Source organism: Taudactylus pleione, unplaced genomic scaffold, assembly GCF_031769625.1.
Source record: "Taudactylus pleione unplaced genomic scaffold, aTauple2 ptg000276l, whole genome shotgun sequence".
Lineage (NCBI taxonomy): Eukaryota > Metazoa > Chordata > Amphibia > Anura > Myobatrachidae > Taudactylus > Taudactylus pleione.
Window position 1 is genome coordinate 11,187,998 of NW_028284678.1, and position 18,179 is coordinate 11,206,176.

At 46.1% G+C, this 18,179-nt stretch overlaps 1 protein-coding gene and 1 pseudogene across 2 annotated transcripts in view; both read right to left on the reverse strand.

Annotated features, from left to right (window-relative positions):
* The window catches only part of LTN1 (listerin E3 ubiquitin protein ligase 1), a 125,647-nt gene extending 114,182 nt beyond the window's left edge, over nucleotides 1-11,465 (reverse strand). For both annotated transcript variants that reach the window (XM_088481642.1, XM_088481641.1), the window contains exons 1-2: nucleotides 11,243-11,465; nucleotides 1,228-1,431 (exon numbers count right to left, since the gene is read on the reverse strand). In XM_088481642.1, the coding sequence (XP_088337768.1) occupies nucleotides 1,228-1,431; nucleotides 11,243-11,284 (246 nt within the window). In that variant the 5' untranslated portion in view covers nucleotides 11,285-11,465. The remainder of the gene's footprint in view (nucleotides 1-1,227; nucleotides 1,432-11,242) is intronic.
* LOC148513596 (U8 small nucleolar RNA) lies at nucleotides 8,117-8,238 on the reverse strand (annotated as a pseudogene).
* Nucleotides 11,466-18,179: the final 6,714 nt, after the last annotated feature.

The following is an 18,179-nucleotide window of genomic DNA, read 5'->3' on the forward strand; positions in this document are numbered from 1 at the left end:
TCATATACACGAGACGGGTAGGAGGTGCGACCCATACGCACGATAACCTCTGCAGGAACTGCGCCTGGGTTGAGGGAGGAGCTGCCGGGGGAGAGCCTACCTCCCCTAAGTTGCATCAACCAGCCGGCTTCATGGCAGCAGAAGAGCTGGCGATCCCCGGCGTCAGAACGATAAGGCCCCGATGGTCTAGTGAGGACGCGGTGCCAGAAGCAAGGACTTGCCTTTCCTGACATCTCCGTGTGTCCGGTTGCAGTATGGACCCCAGCATCGCTGCTAGCAAGCTCTGCCATGACCCGCCGAAATCATCAGAGATGTTACTGATATTGCGGCCCGGCGGAAGTAGACAGAGTCGCATTGTATGCTTCTTAATTCAGATGCTCAGCACTGCTAACTCAAAACACAGAAAATAAAATAGAACATAAAATAAAAGATTAGGACTGCCTGAGCAGTCCCTTGTTACAAAGGTGCATCTGAATCCTGCCGCACCAAACGAACAACTGAATGCCTGTGGCCAGGGGCGGGGTATATGTGGAGGAGGACCCGAGGCATCCTGGGAGCTGAAAGCTTTAACTGTTTGGCGCCTGAATAACTCCAACCACATTATACCCATGGTTTCCCTGTCGATCCCTATAGAACCTGAAGAAGAAACTTAAATTTAATGTGAATTAAGGAGGAGGATTATTTAATGTGAAATGAGTCATAAGTAACATTTCTCAGGAAAGCTCAGCCACAAGGTGCCACTACTTTATTGGCTTCCTGGTAGGAAAGATGTACATTTCATTTTATTTCTTATTTAGTGCTTATTCTAGCACCCTGCACCTGTCACAACTAGTGCAGTTCCTCTTTATAGTCTAGGGTGTCGCAGGTGCAGGGTGCTAGAATGAACACTATGGTTATCCTCCCTTGAAGAAAAAGTTGCGCTTTCCGTAATGAGGATGGACTCCTGGGCTTCTACAATTCTATTCTGGAGGAGGCCAGTTGCCGGCCTCATGGAGTGTACGGAGCACTATGGATAAATAAAACCTCCACCGGGTGGCACAAGGGTGGTAATGTAATAAAATGACACCAGGGAACCTGGTAACAGGTCAATTTTTTATCATAGAGGAGCAGAAAAATTACTAGCAATGTCCGTTGCTAGTTACGATTTTAAAAACAAAAAAGTATCTTCTGTAACAAGAAAGAGCAATATATATATCATACTGGTTATTATTTTGCAACAACACTCACTTTTAATTTTGTTGTGACGTCCCGCTTGGACAGCTTACGTAACACCATTCGGAAGTCGGCATCAACAAGACTGTCGACCTCTTCGGCGCCCTGCACGGCAGGGACGTAACCCAGGTCACTCTGTGAGGATCCAAACCCAATGAAACCAGGCACTGTCCCGCTTTCCTTCGCAAGGAGCTCTGCGGCCCTCCCGCTGCTTGACGGCTGCAATATATAGACAGGGTTTAGTCCCCCATCTGTGAGCTACAGTACAGGACCACTAAACCTACAATATAAAGGGGTTGTGAACGATCTTTCCTCGATATAACAGACAGCACCAACAGACAATGTGGGGCCCCCAGTTGAAGGAACTTGCACTGAGCGGAAGAACTGAATCTGACCATACCTTCACAATAGAGCTCTATTAGCAGTGTCAGGGGCGTAGTAAGAGAGGATGGGCCCCATGTGCAGACTCAGCATGGGCCCCCTCCTCTCTGGCGGTGCCGTGGTGCAGTAAATTCTGGCTTAGTGCCAGAATCTACTACGCATGCGTGGGTCTCCGGGAAAATGGCGCCTGCGCCGTTTTCCCGAGGACAGCAGCACTGCGCATGCGCGTCACTGGGAAAATGGGCGACGCCATTATCCCAGTGATTTTTGTTGCTCTGTAACGCCGGCTCGGCCCGTGTAACCCTGCACCCATTTTAGATACTCCCCCCGGGCTGTAGTGAAGTGGGCGATATGAAGAGTGACCCGACTTTTGGTAACAAGGTGGACACCCCAAAATTTCCTAAGCATATCTACTTCTAGTGTTCATTATAGCACCATGTACCTGTCACAACCCATGCAGTCCCTCTTTCCAGCCTGGGGTGTCACTCTGCTCTGGTGCTTCTCCCAAACTGCTGAGATATAGACCAGAGTGTGCTAGAAGCACCAGAGCAGAGTGACACCCAGGCTGGAAAGAGGAACTGCACGTGACAGGTACTAGAATGAACACTATATTTCATTCACCTACTGAGTGCTGAAAATATATTCTGCATAATCAACTTAAAAAGATTAAACCCTTCAGTGGAGTTCTGTGTAAACAGACTTTTTTGGGTCAAATGAACTGGAAGTGATGGGCATGAAGTGAAGGAAAAAATGGTCGGTTCACCGCCACCTCACTACCACCAATGTCACACATTTTCCCTAGCACCTCACAGAGGCACGAGGTACGCAGATAAATGTGCGATGTTGGTGAGCCGTGATACTCACACCACACAGTGCTGAGAATTGGATTTTCCCCCATCATGTGAAAATGAGCAAGGGGTGGGGGTCCGTCACTTTGGGCTGAGGCCCTGATTCAGAGCCGGACGCTCTAACAGAGCGCTCGCTCTGAATCAGGGCCGTCCCTCTGAATTTAAGAGCGGCCTCCTGGCCGCTCGCATAGCGGTGGGTTACCACCCACAGCTATAGCGAGCGGCCAAAATTATGGTCGCGATTGTCAAGACCATCGCGACCATCGGGCTTGCAGCGAGACCCTTGTGGTAGGGTCTCGTTGCCGCAAGTCCAAAAGTACTCCCACTGACATCACTAGTGATGTCAGTGGGGCCGGCCCCAGACGGTAGGCGTTCCCATGGTAATGCCTCCGTCTGGGCAGCCACGCCCCCGGCACTCCCGCCCACCAAAGGGGGCGTGCTGTCAATCACCATCGACAGCACGCCCCTTTGGTGCGAGACCCATAGCGACGGCAGGGCCGTCGTTATTCGGGTCTCGCGCATGCGCACGACGGAGCCGGCTCCCTCGTGCGCATGCGCACTTGGCCAAAATCAGGCCCTGTGCTCTTATCACCAAACAATGAAATAACAAGTGAAAATAATTAAACACTCGCCGCCCCCCCCCACCCCAAAAAAAAAAAAAAAAAAGAAACATAAAAAAAAAAAAGCGACAAAATCATTTATTTTATGCAATGGCAGTTTGTGCATCTTTTACTTCACGGATAGTACTTTTCCCCCTGAAAGTAATGGGCTAGGCCTGATCTGAGCAAGCAACTTTTCAAAGGGGAAAATAAAAATATATTAAAGGATGTAGAGTAAATTACATAGCAGTGTTCCTTGTACAGGTTCACACTGGGCAGTTTACTTTGCAGCAATACTTATGAGCAATAATAAAGAGTGGAAGCTAAGGTAAAGTACACTACAATTTATGTCACTAAGGGGCCCATTTATCAATAATTACATTTGCAATGCGATCTGGGAGCATTCTGGAGATTGGTAAATCAGACAGCATCACATGCCTATGGGGGCTGCGGCTGAGATATATGTGGAAATTTAAATCTAAAAAAAACAGGATTTTGGTACTTACCGGTAAATCCAATTCTCCGATTCCACAGGGGACACTGGAGCTCAAGACAGTGGGGTATAGACGGCGGAAGAGTAGAGCCTGGCACTTTAAATCATTTAGAAGTGTGACTGGCTCCTCCCCCTCTATGCCCCATCAGCCCCAGTTAAGAAACTGAGCCCGAGAGGAGATGGAGGACAACAGGAAGATGAGGAGAAGTAGTCCACAAAACTGAACAAAACCAACTGAAGGAGGACAGAGGAACCCACTGCAGGGAACACATGCAGTCACACAACCATACCATGCAGACAATCGCAATAGAACAAAGCAGCAGGTTCGCAGCGCCGAGTGGCGTCCAGTTTCCCCTTTGGAATCTGAAAAATGGATTTACCTGTAAGTACCAAAATCCTGTTTTCTCCTTCATCCACTAGGGGACACTGGAGCACAAGGCAGTGATGAGGTCCCAAAGCTAACCTCCCGACCTTGTGGCCAACCTAAACAGGGACCGCCAAGAACCGTAGGCTCAAATTAAAAGCAAGAGCTGAGAATCAAGCGTCGTAGAGCCCAAGAGACAATCAGAACTCCTCGTCCGACAGTCACAGAAGATTCCACAACATACAGCGTAAGTCGTATGGAACAGAAGAATGGTGACACTGGTGGACAATAGCAAACATGAAAAGTCAGAACATCGCAAGATCAGCTGAACACAAACCAAACTGGACTGTTGGCAGAAGACAGCCCCAACAAGCATCCGTAGGAGAAGGGAAGCATCACGAGAACAAAACTCGAGAGACCCTTACCAGATTGTTAAAAATAGGAAGAAGCAACAGCCGCTGACAGTAGAATCCCAGCACTGCTGGCCATCAGAATATATATATATATATGGGATGTGCAGGCTCGGATTTACTCGGTCCTTATCGCCACTTTACCGCAAATTTCGGATTTATTATATTGGCTATCCAAAACACATGATAGGCGATAGCCAATAAAATGCCGTTTTGAGATCCGAGTAAAACCGAGCCTGCACATCCCATATAAATATATATATATATATATATATATATATATATATATATAAATAAATTATGCACACATACTGTATATACATATTCAAAGCTGATCCACCACAGACTTCACTAGCAAAGAGTATACCTGAAGGCCAGAATCAAGTACAGAACAGTCGACCAAGACCATTCTTGAGGTCCATATAATTAGGGGTGGTTTTAACCATCGGAAGGGTTAGATCATAGAATTCCCAAACGAGTGGAGATCCCACAGGTCAGGAGGCGGAATCGAGAGTAAAGGAGACTACAACACCTTGGAGAGGATGAGATGCCTCGTCTGGAAAACCAACCAACCCTTGGTAACGGCAGAAAAGAAAAACTACAGCATTAAAAACCCAAACAACAGACGACTTCCAAACCTGATGGAAGTGTGCAGTCAGAACCAGCTTTCTGGCCCGAACCTCATATGAAAACAACCAGAATACCTTAGCAGAAGAAGAGCTAGTGAACAGACACGAGCAATCTGCAAGAACTACCAATATAGGGAAGCACCCTATACAGTGAGGCTAGAACACTAGGAGGAAAATCCTGTAGGTACCCTAGAAAAGGTGGAGAGCTCGTGTCTATAAGCCATGTACGAACTGTAATGCACCCATTAGAGTCCCTGGATATACGAAAGGGAGTAATGACCTCTGTCCCCAGAAGAACCAAGTGGAGACTAAGGAAAACAAGGATATAAGGAAGCAGACAGTCAGTATAATGAAAGTATCAACAGATACCAAACAGTAAAACACAGTAAGGTCTCCTGCGTGGAAACATCGCTGTCTAATAACTGAACCTGTGACTCTCACACATTAATGCTGCAAAACATGTGCACTAGCCCATTTAGGCACCTTAGTCCAGAATTTAGCATAACCCCAACAGATTCTAGCATAATAACGTCACAAATCTCTAGTCCATTTTAAGAGATGACTCAGGAGAGGCCTCCAAAACAAGCGACAGCCATTGAGAAGCATCACTACGAGCTAACCTTGCACTCTGAGAGAAAACTACCCTTCTCCATCTAGGAGAAAGTGGAATTATATATCAGTTTATGTCAGAGAATGACGGTTCCCTCAAGTTGAGGATTAACGCTCCTAGAAGAATTGTGACAAAAGAGGGAAATGTCTTTAAGAAAACTGGAACCATCGATTCCAATATGTGTCGAAGTCTCAGCCAGAAATGCTCACACCTATCCGTGACATCATTGCTGGACGATGGTAGGAAGATACTAACGACACCCGTGGAGACAGACTATGGGAAGGAGGAATAAAGCTGTGTTGGAACTATGGACCCAAACGCTAGGAAAGCTCTAAGGTAGAGAGCCAACTGAAGTGAACGGGTACCCTAATTGGGCGGGTGACTGCTAGGACAGCAGCTAGGGTGTGCATTATCAGGAGTATCATCCAAGACATTAGTGGGATATGCCTGTCTACCTGTAGGCGACCAGGAAGCCTATGGACGCTTTGTAAAAGGTCACTGACCTTTCTCATCTCGCAGCAACCAGCCTCGTCCGGTATAAAGAGTAGCAATAAGTTCCGTAGGTGGTCTTATGGAGCATACACACGGTCAGATTTGTCAGACTTGTCAGATTTGTCAGATGAACGATTGAACGATTTGAACGATTTTACCAAAGTTTTGAACGATTTGAACGATTGAACGATTTTTGACTGCATTAAAATGAATGGAATCGTCCAAGTCTGACTGCAAACACATCAGATGTCAGAAATCGTTATCTGACCATCGGGAACGCGCATCGTTGATCGTCCATCGTTCAGGCATGTCAGATATGAACGATTTTCCTTCAGATATGAACGACTGAACGATTTTTAAATCGTTATCGTTCATATCTGAAGGAAAAATCTGACCGTGTGTATGCACCATAATGGAGCGTACACACGGTCAGATTTGTCAGACTTGTCAGATTTGTCAGATGAACGACTGAACGATTGAACGATTTGAACGATTTGAATGATTTTACCAAAGTTTTGAACGATTTGAACGATTTGAACGATTTTTGACTGCATTAAAATGAATGGAATCGTCCAAGTCTGACTGCAAACCCATCAGATGTCAGATATCGTTATCTGACAAACGGGAACGCGCATCGTTGATCGTCCATCGTTCAGGCATGTCAGATATGAACGATTTTCCTTCAGATATGAACGACTGAACGATTTTAAAATCGTTATCGTTCATATCTGAAGGAAAAATCTGATCGTGTGTATGCACCATAAGACTCCAAGATCTACAGCTCAGAGTTCAGCCTGGATATGTGGCAGTAGAACACTAGCAGAATTGTTAGTGGAGACAGTTAGGTCATACAACAGAACCGCACTCTATGATCTTACCTGAGAGTGCTCCATTAAGGATATATATACACAGACAAATATAGAATATACATATACCCCCCACCCATAAAAACGGGGTGCTTAAACACTCTGTGTGCTTAAGAAAGATAGAGAGGCCAATCCTCACAGTACCTCCTAACTGTTTTTACCCACTGGAACGCAGGGTAAGTATCGTAACTTTAGGATGGTGAAGAGCTTTTTAGCTAAAGAGGCGGAATCACCACATAGAAATATCACAGATTCAACCCTGAATCCCAAACCTGTGACCCGTGACAAAAAGACTTTGGTTGCCAACAAGAAGGACAATGAAAATAAACAATATAATTGCAAATATTATTCCATCCAGACCTCACCCTGCCTAACATCTTTGAGGGTGACCTTTGGGCCTGCAGAATTAGTAGCTGTAACAGCAGTATGTTATAATTTAACCCATTTAAGCTCTGAGGGTGGATTAGAACCCGAAATGTTTATGTTTTGATTGGAAACCTACATGGAGGTACTGCATTAGAGACTTCTATTGCTGAGCTATGGGACATCACAACTACCTAGAATACTGCGTAGCCGGGCGGTCTTCCATCCAAGTACTAACCAGCCTGATCCTGTTAAGCTTCCAAGATCACACGAGATAGGCGAGTTCAGGGTCTTAGAGCTAGATTACTGCAATTTAAAAAAAAATAGGCCCCTAGAAAGGGGCGTATCAGATCTAAACTAATAGGAACAGTGCTATACTAAATTTTAGCCCAAGAGTTGTGAGTAGAATGTCTTCAAATTCCCATCCCAGACCACTGGTAACGGGACCGTCAGCTCAGGACGTCCTCTTGATGGTTCCCTGCCAATGCGGTGGTCACTTAATGGGACGGGTCTTGAACCCGTGTATGCGGTGCCCCAGGTGAGGAGTTAAGGTGCACACCACTGTGCTGGCCACTGCATGGAAGACTTCTCACTGAGCTATTCGGGCTCCGTCTTTCACCATTAGAGCCTACAACCGTATCTGGACAGCCAGTGCCCCAGGAACACACACACCTTTATATACATGTACCTACATACGAGATAGACACAGGACACACACTTTATATATATATATATATATATATATATATATATACACACACACACACATTATATATATATATATATATATATATATACATATATACACACACACACATTATATATATATATATACACACACACACACACATTATATATATATATATATATATATTCACCGTCCTGTATCACTTGCCGAAGCGGACCCTCTTTCATTCATCATGTCTGTTTTTCCATAAGGAGGAACAGGTAAGGATCAACCTCACTGATTATCTATTCTGCAGGGTCCAGTGGGCGGTTAGGAGGCTGGGGGACACTGTCACTGTTGCTCTGCAGTGGTAAATGGGTGCCACGTGCATTTTAGTGGTAACGAAATCTAAACTGTGATAATCACAATGTAAAGCTGTAAAGCCTGAGCCCTAGCACCTACAGCAGGGATTGGTCTGTCCCTCGGAGCTTTTTCCTGCTCGCCTTATCTAACTAACAGGGTGCACAGAATGGCACCTGCAGCCAGAATCTATGCAGCAGTGCCGCCTGGAGCGTCCTTAGGACGCTTCAGACGGTCACACCGTTGCCCTTACAGCACCCCGGATCATCCTCAAGATACTCCGGGCATTGCTGTAATCACCGGGCGATTGTGGCCCTGCCCCCGTGTGACCTGCACCAGGCCAGTGAATAATAATATATATATCAAAATGGCCCTCGGCAGAAAAAAGGTTCCTCACCCCTGACCTAGAGCCACCTAAGCTATTGCTCACAGGGCTAGTTAAACCCAACTTTCAATTTTAGTATATATACTGCCAAAGTGTGCACATACACACACACCTGGGAGGTGATTACAATGCAGCAATAGATGCTAACCCTGCGCTACGGGTGTGGTGTATGCTGCCTTACTAGAAAATGGCAGGCTGATGTGTGAGCATGCGCCGTAGGAAAACCGCAGCGAATAATAATATATATATCTTCTTCTCTACCATAGAGGAGGGAAGAGCAGGCGCCCAAGTGTGTTACAGTCATAGCGCCGTCACACTGTGAGGGAGAGCCCGAATACTAAATGGCGCCACTGGAGTGCAGGACGAGCCATTGCTCTGGGCGGCAGTTGTTATGGCCGCCGAAAATTAACTCCGCCCCGGCAGCGCGCTCTAATCGGAAATTAACCCCAGCTGAGATAGACTGCTCCCATTAGAACTGTTGGTGCGGGGATGCAGGGGGTGAGGAGGTCGGGGGGTCTCTTTTAATAGTGACAGCCGCAGCATGTCACAGAGCCCAGCTATAAAATCCACTGCTCCTGCTAATCAGGCTGCTGCAGCCGGGATGCTGGGCTGAGGGGGCGGCGAGGAACCCGGACACAAGCCGATGTCAGCTGTGGCGGGTCCTCGCAGGGTCCGATGACTCCATCTGTGAGCCCCCTCCCTAGGGTCACCGGATACAGGCTGCAGTAGCCATGACTGTGCCCTTCCTGGTGGCTCCCCTGTAGCAGGCAGACTGCCACAGCAAGCAGTCTGGCTGTCCTCAAAGCTTGTTTGTAAAAAAACTAAAGAAAAAGATAAAATATATGAAAAGATTGGAGACAGACTAATGTGCTACCGGCTCTCTCGGGGACATTTTCTAAACTGGAGCTGATGGAGCATAAAGGGGGAGGAGCCAATCACGCTTCTACATTATTTAAAGTGCCAGGCTCTACTCTACCCCAGTCTATACCCCACTGTCTTGAGCGCCTGTGTCCCCTAGTGGATGAAGGAGAGAAAAAAATATATATATATTTCACAGACAGATTGATCCACCGAGGTCACTCCACGAGAGAATAGAAACACTGGGCTCAGCAGCAATGGTTCAAAGACATCCAACTATTTTCTCTCACTCCTGAGCCCACTCATTTACCCAACGATCACGGCACGTAATTAATAACCGCATGTATTGTGTTGTCATTAATTACTTTCTGATGAATATAAGTTACCAGTTTACCACATATGGTACTCTAGGTCAAAACTTACAGGCTGGTCTTTTAGCAATCAGACCACATAACCGTACTACATGGGGCCCAATCAGTGCAGTCACTGAAGGGCTATGTATGTAGATTGCACTCACATGCTGATGTGATTCTTCACAATCGCAGATAACAGTCTGACAATCACATTTGGATTTTGCCGTTGTTAGCTGGATATTTTTGGCCCTTTCATACAAAGTAATTGTTGGGGCAATGACATATAAAGTGACGGGGACGTTCTGCCCCATCTGATAACTTTGTGCCCCACATAAGACATAGGGGGAGATGTACAAAGCCTTGGAGAGAGATAGAGTGGAGAAGTTGCCGAAAGCAACCGATCCGCTTCTAAGGCTGCCCACACACCGGACCAACCATCCAACTAGTTTGTTGGTTGGAACGAAAAGGTGGTAATGCATGGGAGCAAATAACAATCAGCAATTTGCACTGGGCAACTTCTCCACTTTCTCTGTCTCCAAGGCTTTGATACATCTTCCCCCATAGAGTTATTGTAGAGTTGTGAAAACTGTATAGTATGATAAATAAAAGTTTTCATGATCAAATGAGATTACAGATCTGTCCTCATTCACCTCATGTTTTATGTCACATGGTGCAAGACGCTTATTCACATGGTAGCTGCACGCTAAGTCACTTAGGGGACTATTTACTAAGCAGTGTTAGGAGACAGAGTGAAAAGTGATAAGGTGCCAGCCAATCAGCTCCTGTCATCTCACAGGCTGTGTTTGAAAAATGACAGTTGGGAGCTGATTGGCTGGCACCTTATCACTTTTCACTCTGTCTCCTAACACTGCTTGGTAAATAGACCCCTTACCGTGTTCCGGGTACATGAGATTAGTACTTTGTTGCAAAGGAATTAGTATGAAGCCGCAGATTAGCCAGTCTGAGGTAACGCATATAAACGACAGTACCAGCAAATGCCACATTGTCACCCACAAACCTTCACCTAGGGAGGTTCTGCTCCCTTCATGGCGATGTGACTTTGCCTATGGATTGTTACCCCATATCTATGTGATCCCAAAACCCCACACAAACCTGGCACCTTTACCCCCAAAGTGCTGGTGAGCCTGGGGTGGTGGGCAACTCTACCTGGACTGTTGTGTAGCTACAGATCCCAGCATGCCTTGCCAAATAAAGTCTAGCAGGCCAACCTGGGACTTGTAGTAGTTCTACAACAGCTGGGAAGCAGCCGCAGATTGCCTAAGCATGGTACACAGGTGAGGTTCCATAGTTTGCCCTCCACCCCCCCATAGTCTAAGTTCAGGGTGACTCACTCGGACATTTCCTTTCGTCCTCTGCTTGTTCTTTCCCCCCATCCTCCGCTCCTCTGATTAACACCGGGATACAACTCTACCGGGCCGGCAACACACCGAACCACCGTGTCTGCTCCAACAGATCGGCGATCGATTACGTCCTCTGAAACCTTTCTTGCCGTCATCAGGCCTGAGAGCGCCTCTGCCGTACTTCCGCCCTCACTCTGAACATGACATCGGTACTCACCGCAGAGACTGCAGTAAAGTTCTGTAGTTTGGGAGCTGCTGCTGTTAATTTAGTAAAGTTGGATTTTTGTAATTCAATGGCAGCTTTGCACAGAGATTATGTGACCTTTTAATTCCCACCTTTCATTGTGTCACTTTAAATTACTTCTCTCGGTATTAAGTTTGATTTTTTTTGTTTTGTTTTGTTTTTTAAACATAATTTTCACTTTTCAATCTAGTACCTATTTCTTGGCTTTGATGGTTCGATTATATTTTTTATTAATTTAATTATATTTTTTTATTGGGTACAAGAGCAAGATATGCGCAGTACAGCAGCATACAGTAAGATTATACAGTATTTCATGTTCATGACAATGTACTTGTTTATTAGGAGTTATTCATATAGTGCCCATAGTCGTACGCAGGAGCCGACACATTGGGGCTGCTTCAGCATGCAGGGCCGGATTAAGGGCCTGATTCAGACCCATTTGCTATCTGTGTACACTCGCTGGATGCGTATGCAAATTTGTCAAAGTGACGCCACGGGAAGCGATCGCTCGCCAAGGCATAAGCACGCTCACCATGTCTTAGAGAGCGGCCACTTTGTGTATATGTACGCCCGATCACACAGGCAGAGCCGCCCACCAGCAACACGTCATCTCCAGGAAGTGTATTAAAACATTGGTACATCGAGCACCATCGGATATGAACGCAGTGCTTGTGGTAGCTTTACTCTGCCGCAAGCATTGCGAGGAAATCAGTGTAAAAAACTGGCATGTGATGTGTACTATGACGCTGCCTGTTAATTATGCACGCCTCTTAAACAGCGTTGAAACACTCAGGCACGCCTGCGTTCGCATCTCCAACCCCCCGTTATTAGTGTCCTGCCCCTGTTACCACCCACAAACGGCCTCTCCTGTCACTCATTAGCCTGGGCTGCCTTTGCTGGGCGAGCGAATGGGTTGCGATCGCAGTGTGTAGTTCACGCATGCGCAGAACAAAGCATGCACGTACACAGAACATCGGGCCGCTTGCGAACGCACAGCACGAGCGAGCAGCTCTGAATCAGGCCCTAAAGACTTGTGGGTGCCCCAACAATAAAATTGCTGGGGTGAAGAAAGGGGGAAGGGAGAGAGAGGGAGTGAAATATATAGGGGTCTATTCATCATCAATTTCTACACACAGACAATCCGGTGCCCAACCGCCCGATATGTCGACCCCTGCCGTATCCAGCTACATGCGGTAGTCAGCCGCATCGCCAGGTCAGCCCTACATGCAGGCCAACCTGACGATGCAACTGCCGTCCCCACGGGAGCGCGCACCAGACGAGATGAAGCGTACACATGACGATTTTGAACAATATGTCATTCAGATGCATCAGAATTGGGCATGTATCGTTCCAAAAATCACCTAGTGTGTACGCACCTTAAGTGTCTTATGTCACCTGGAGATCTTTTAGGTGGAAATATTTTGGGGCTTACCTCACAAATTCTCATGATGCAATTTACACAGGAAACCGCGCCCATTTGCTAAACAATCGTAAAAAGGATTTATAGTGCTACACAAATATTTTATGACCTAAATTGGTAGAAAACATTTTAGAAAGATTTTTTTTTTCCCCAGACCGCCTGACGCTCTGCTATACAACGTTAAACCCAGAGAATAAATCAATTAAATATGAACAACTCGTTTGTGTGTCAAATGATTTAATGGAACGGGTATTAAGGTGCCCATCCACTAGCAGACATGAAAACGACTGTACAATTACGACATTGTAATCGTGCAGTCGTTTGTCAGTCTGTGATGAGCCTACACTGAACGAGCGTTCAGTGCAGGGTCATTAATCATCTGCACACACGCTGAACCTAATGATATCGTCAGGTTGTCCAGCATGTTTGCACAATTGTGATACCCCTAAAGTGTATAATGTCCAATACATAAATTAATATATGTACCGTGTACCCTTTGAACTGAGAAAACTGCCCATTCACATGAGTGCCCCCCACCCCTTTGCAGAGGGGGATTTGGTCCAGGCTGCCCTCTCTGTACTATAAGAAATGAGGGGCACGCGGCAGGGACATTTGGACTATAGCCGCAGGAGAGGGGAGGAGATGGCCCCAGGAGAAAAACTGACATTTTACGCAAGAAATCAGAAATTGGGAGAATCTCTCCGAAGCTTCGCTTTAAGTCTTCAGGAAGCACTGCGGAAAATCCAAGCGGTGGATATCGATGAAGTGCGAAACCTAGATGAAACCCTCATCAATCAATTCAGTGAAGGATCCAGAGGGGAGAGTACTAGAGCACAACTACGCCTTCTACGGATGCAAATGCCCCGGAGTACATTTCTTGACTTCAAAGAAGCCTCTATTAAGGTAGCGGGGTCCAGCCAAAATGATGATATTACCTATCCAGAAATACCTGGTTTCCAAGAAGCAACACGGGAGGTACCAGTATCGGGTGCCGTCAAGATAAAGGAGAATGTGGCACAAAGTGCACAGTCAACCGTTTCGGATCCTTTACAAACCTTGATGAGTCAGATGGAAAAATTAGCATCTGGAATGATAGATATGTTTCAGGAGATGAAGACATTTTTGAGACACGCAGCAGAACCCAGAGAAGATAATTGGCACTGGGAGAGGAGAAGAGCCACGGATAGATACGATGCCCAAGGACGACCCATCTGTCGAAGATGCCACCAGAGTGGCCACATCGAATGTTATTGCAATCAGAAAGAGTTGTTAAACACGGAAGTCCTGAGGTTGAGGGCCAACCCTCAGGAGGGGCAGATGGAATAGGCCCAATGCTGGAAGATAGGCAACCCGGAGAAGTGAATCAAGGCCCAATATCACAGAACCAAATAAAACTTGTGAGCGCTCAACCTGCAGGAAGAATGTCCGGAAAAGTCGTCTGGTTCCATGTGAAACGCGGGTATGGATTCATTAACCGGGATGACACCAAAGAAGACATGTTTGTCCACTACACTGCAATCAAAAAGAACAATCCCAGGAAGTACCTCTGCAGTTTGGGAGATGGAGAAAAAGTAGAGTTTGATGTGGTCCAAGGAGTGAAAGAGCTGCAAGCAGCGAATGTCACCGGTCCTGGTGGTTTCCCAGTACAAGGCAGCACATATGCTGCAGATCGTAAGCGTTATTGGCGCTATTTACGTCGCAGGAGTTCTCCACATAATTACCAATACCATGAATATAAAGAGGAACCTCAAGAATCAGAAAGTGAAGCAGCACGGCAGAGTCGGCAGAATGTAATCTGGCCACAATCTCCTACAGAACCTGAGAGCGAAGCTATAGTGGAAGATATCCCTCCCCAAGTAAATTATTTCAACCAGGAAAATTCAAAGGCCGTTGAACCTGAAATGGAGATTCACACGGCCATGGCAGAAGAATCTGAACCGCGTAAACCCCAATGCCCAGCTTCAGCTACACAGAAGTTTGAACTAGATATATCTACCGATACTCCTAGTCCAGCTAAGAGAACAGTGAGAAGCCTTTTCCCAGCATGGTACCATCCAGACCACGAGTTCACCACGGTAAGCTCTCAAGAGGTAGCAGCTATTCTGAAAAAGGCGTGTACCAAATCAGCAAAGCGACACAAAGGAAATTCTACCCATTAGATACAGGCAATAGTATGTCTAGTAACTGTTGCAAATTAAATTGTTACTTGTAAAGTTATTGTTAGTAACATCTGTGACTAGTGTTGTTGCTACAAGTGTATCTAAAGGTGATGATTGTAAATACAGTTTGCTTAAACTTGTTAGGAACAGCAGATGCATGGGGACATGCATCATTCTAGCGGGGAGGAATGTGATACCCCAAAAGTGTATAATGTCCAATACATAAATTAATATATGTACCGTGTACCCTTTCGACTGAGAAAACTGCCCATTCACATGAGTGCCCCCCCCCCCTTTTGCAGAGGGGTATTTGGTCCAGGCTACCCTCTCTGTACAATAAGAAATGAGGGGCACGCGGCAGGGACGTTAGGAGAGGGGAGGAGATGGCCCCAGGAGAAGCCCAGTATGTGCAGTGGGCTAAAGCGGCGCGTGCGGGCGGCGGGAAGAGGTGCCGCTCGGAGTGTAGTGTGCCTGAGGCAGCTAGTGCAGAGGGGTCCTGTACACAGCGTTGCGCTCACCTCAGAGCTCCAGGGGAGGTTGAGCTGCGTAGCGCCCCAGCAGAGAGTCCATGTCCTGGGGCGGCGTCAGTGGGTAGATCTGAAGTCTTCCCCAACGCAGCCGTCCTGTAATCAGCGCTGACAGGAGGCGGATCGGGGGAGTGGAGAGCGGGCGGAGCTTTTCCTCAGTCTGGCCTGCCCTGCAGTGTGATAAGGGGAAGAGCTGTCTGAGGAGACTGAGAAGCGGGACTGACCGGCAGATGCTGTGAACCGCTGCCGCTGCTGTGAGGAGAGACGCAGCCGCTGGTTAGGTGATTGCCCTAAGCAGGAGTTCTGGAGAGGTGATGAGTTGTCCAACGTCATCCTCCCTGTGATCAGTCGGTGGTGTTGGAGACCGAAGGCGCGACTACCTCAGTCGGGGGTTGAGCTGGAGGTGGGACGTGTGAGTAATCCAGCCAGCCTTTTTAATAAAACATACACACCACCACCACAGTGTCAGGGGCTGACAAGACTTAATAGAGAGGTGTAACAGTGACCCCCATAGTTATAGTCAGCAGAGACTTTGTTAACAGACGCAAGAGAAGTACATTAAAACTTACTGGAATTGACAGTGTGTATGCAGATTATCCCCCAATATATCTGTCTCTGTTATCTTCACTCAAGTAGACAATTGAGATCTCAAACATTATCCTACCGTATTATTCTTCAAGGATAGAACAGCCCAAGTCAGTAATACATTTTTGGATAAGAACTGTCGAGAACCCCTATGTTAATGGGCAGCAGAAAATCTTATATTTATTCTACCAGTGACCACATAGCCCCATTGGAGGTAGTAGAGTTATTACGCTGTGTAAGTTGTAGGAGGAATAAACTGGAATATCGCCATAAAAAGAATTGCATCTTAAAATCTCACTGCATAACCAACCTTTTAGCCGTTATTTCAACGTTTTGTCAGCTGTAATGACAAAGGAAAGGAAAATAAAGAGGCAGGAGACCATAAACTTATTAGTCGGTCTCAAAAGACGTCAATACAGTCTGCAGTTTCCCTAGGAGTTAAATAATAGTGACTTCAGTAAATATCTCGGGCACCATTTGCAAACATTACATCAACTAGTCACTCCACTGCATGCATAATGGACGAGAAATTATAATTTGTTTTGTGCACAAAAGAATAGGGCAATTTATGACATCCATTATTGACGATATATGGTAATATTTTCTTGTTGCATGCCTATTGCTTAACCCCTTTCCTCATCAGCTTGGACAAAGGTTCCTGAGTTTCAGTCATAATAAAGCTTACGGATTTCAGTGTACTTTTTCTGGTGTAAAGTTGTGTAACAAATTGTACTTGAAATTGTTGTATTGTGATACTAGTGTAGAAGTTGTTACTTTGCTGCACTACAAATAATTGAATAAATATCTTATTGCCATTATTGCCTGTATCTATTTGGTAACCTTCCGGAAGAACCCAAGGTGAGCCAGAGACAAGTACTTGGTAAGGAATCACCCTAGCACACCCTTAACGGGGTGTCACACAATGATAGATGTCTAAACGACCATGGGGCACGCGCATCGCTGGTCGTTTTAGACATTTTTGCAAATGATTTATGAACGATAATGATATCGTTCAATAGCTCACATAAATCGTCTAGTGGATGGGCACCTTTAGACTGACTAAAACGTTTTAATCTACAATGGTAGCAGTTATAAGTTTATGGTTTCATCAGTGACAGACAGGTTCAACATCATTGCACAAGGTGGATGAGGATGGGGTATGGGTGTGTTTTAATTGATCTCAAATTCACCTATCCATAAGACGGCTGTAAATGGCCAAAACAATGGGTCCTACACAACATGCCGTATGGTTCTAACTTCTAACCTAGAATACCGCTCTTTGGGGCCCATTTATCATTAAATATTTGCGGCATATCACCCAATAAACACCCGTTTTCGTGGGGATATCTGCAAATAATTAGTATCCCTGCAATGCATTATGGAGGGACCTCCATTTCCGCAGCAGCCACAACCCTCTTAGGTTTCTATGGGGAATGCAATGCTGTCGGATTTATCAAGCTCCGCAGCTATCGCCATCTAAAGATGGCATTGTACTTCTGTAGCCTATGGGCTACAGATTGAAAAAAAATACCAGGAGAGGGGCATGCGTGGACAATGGCCATGGCGCTTGCATGGTCAGTAGAAGGCACGTGCGCTGGAGTCCCAGCGCAGGAGTGAAGAGACCGCTAACGCGGTGACTTCACTCCAAGCACATTGAAAGGATAGACACAGAAAGGAGCCCGTTCCTACGGTTGCTCTGTGATATATTTGGCCGATATGACTGCATACTGCAATGAGATAATGGGCGTTAATATCGCGGCCACAACACATTGTATGTGATCATTTATAAATGGGCCCCTTTGTCACATCATTTTAAGTACTTAACTATGGAACTTTTAATGGGCAATAAACTAAACTGGTGCGGTTTGCTGGCTCTGCAGGTCCTTTTCTAGACATAGTTTTATATTAGACTGAGGCCAAAATTGAAGAAGGTGGGTACATCTTCACCATATGTTTTGGAACTTGGCCATGCCCATAAGATAATCTACCCAAT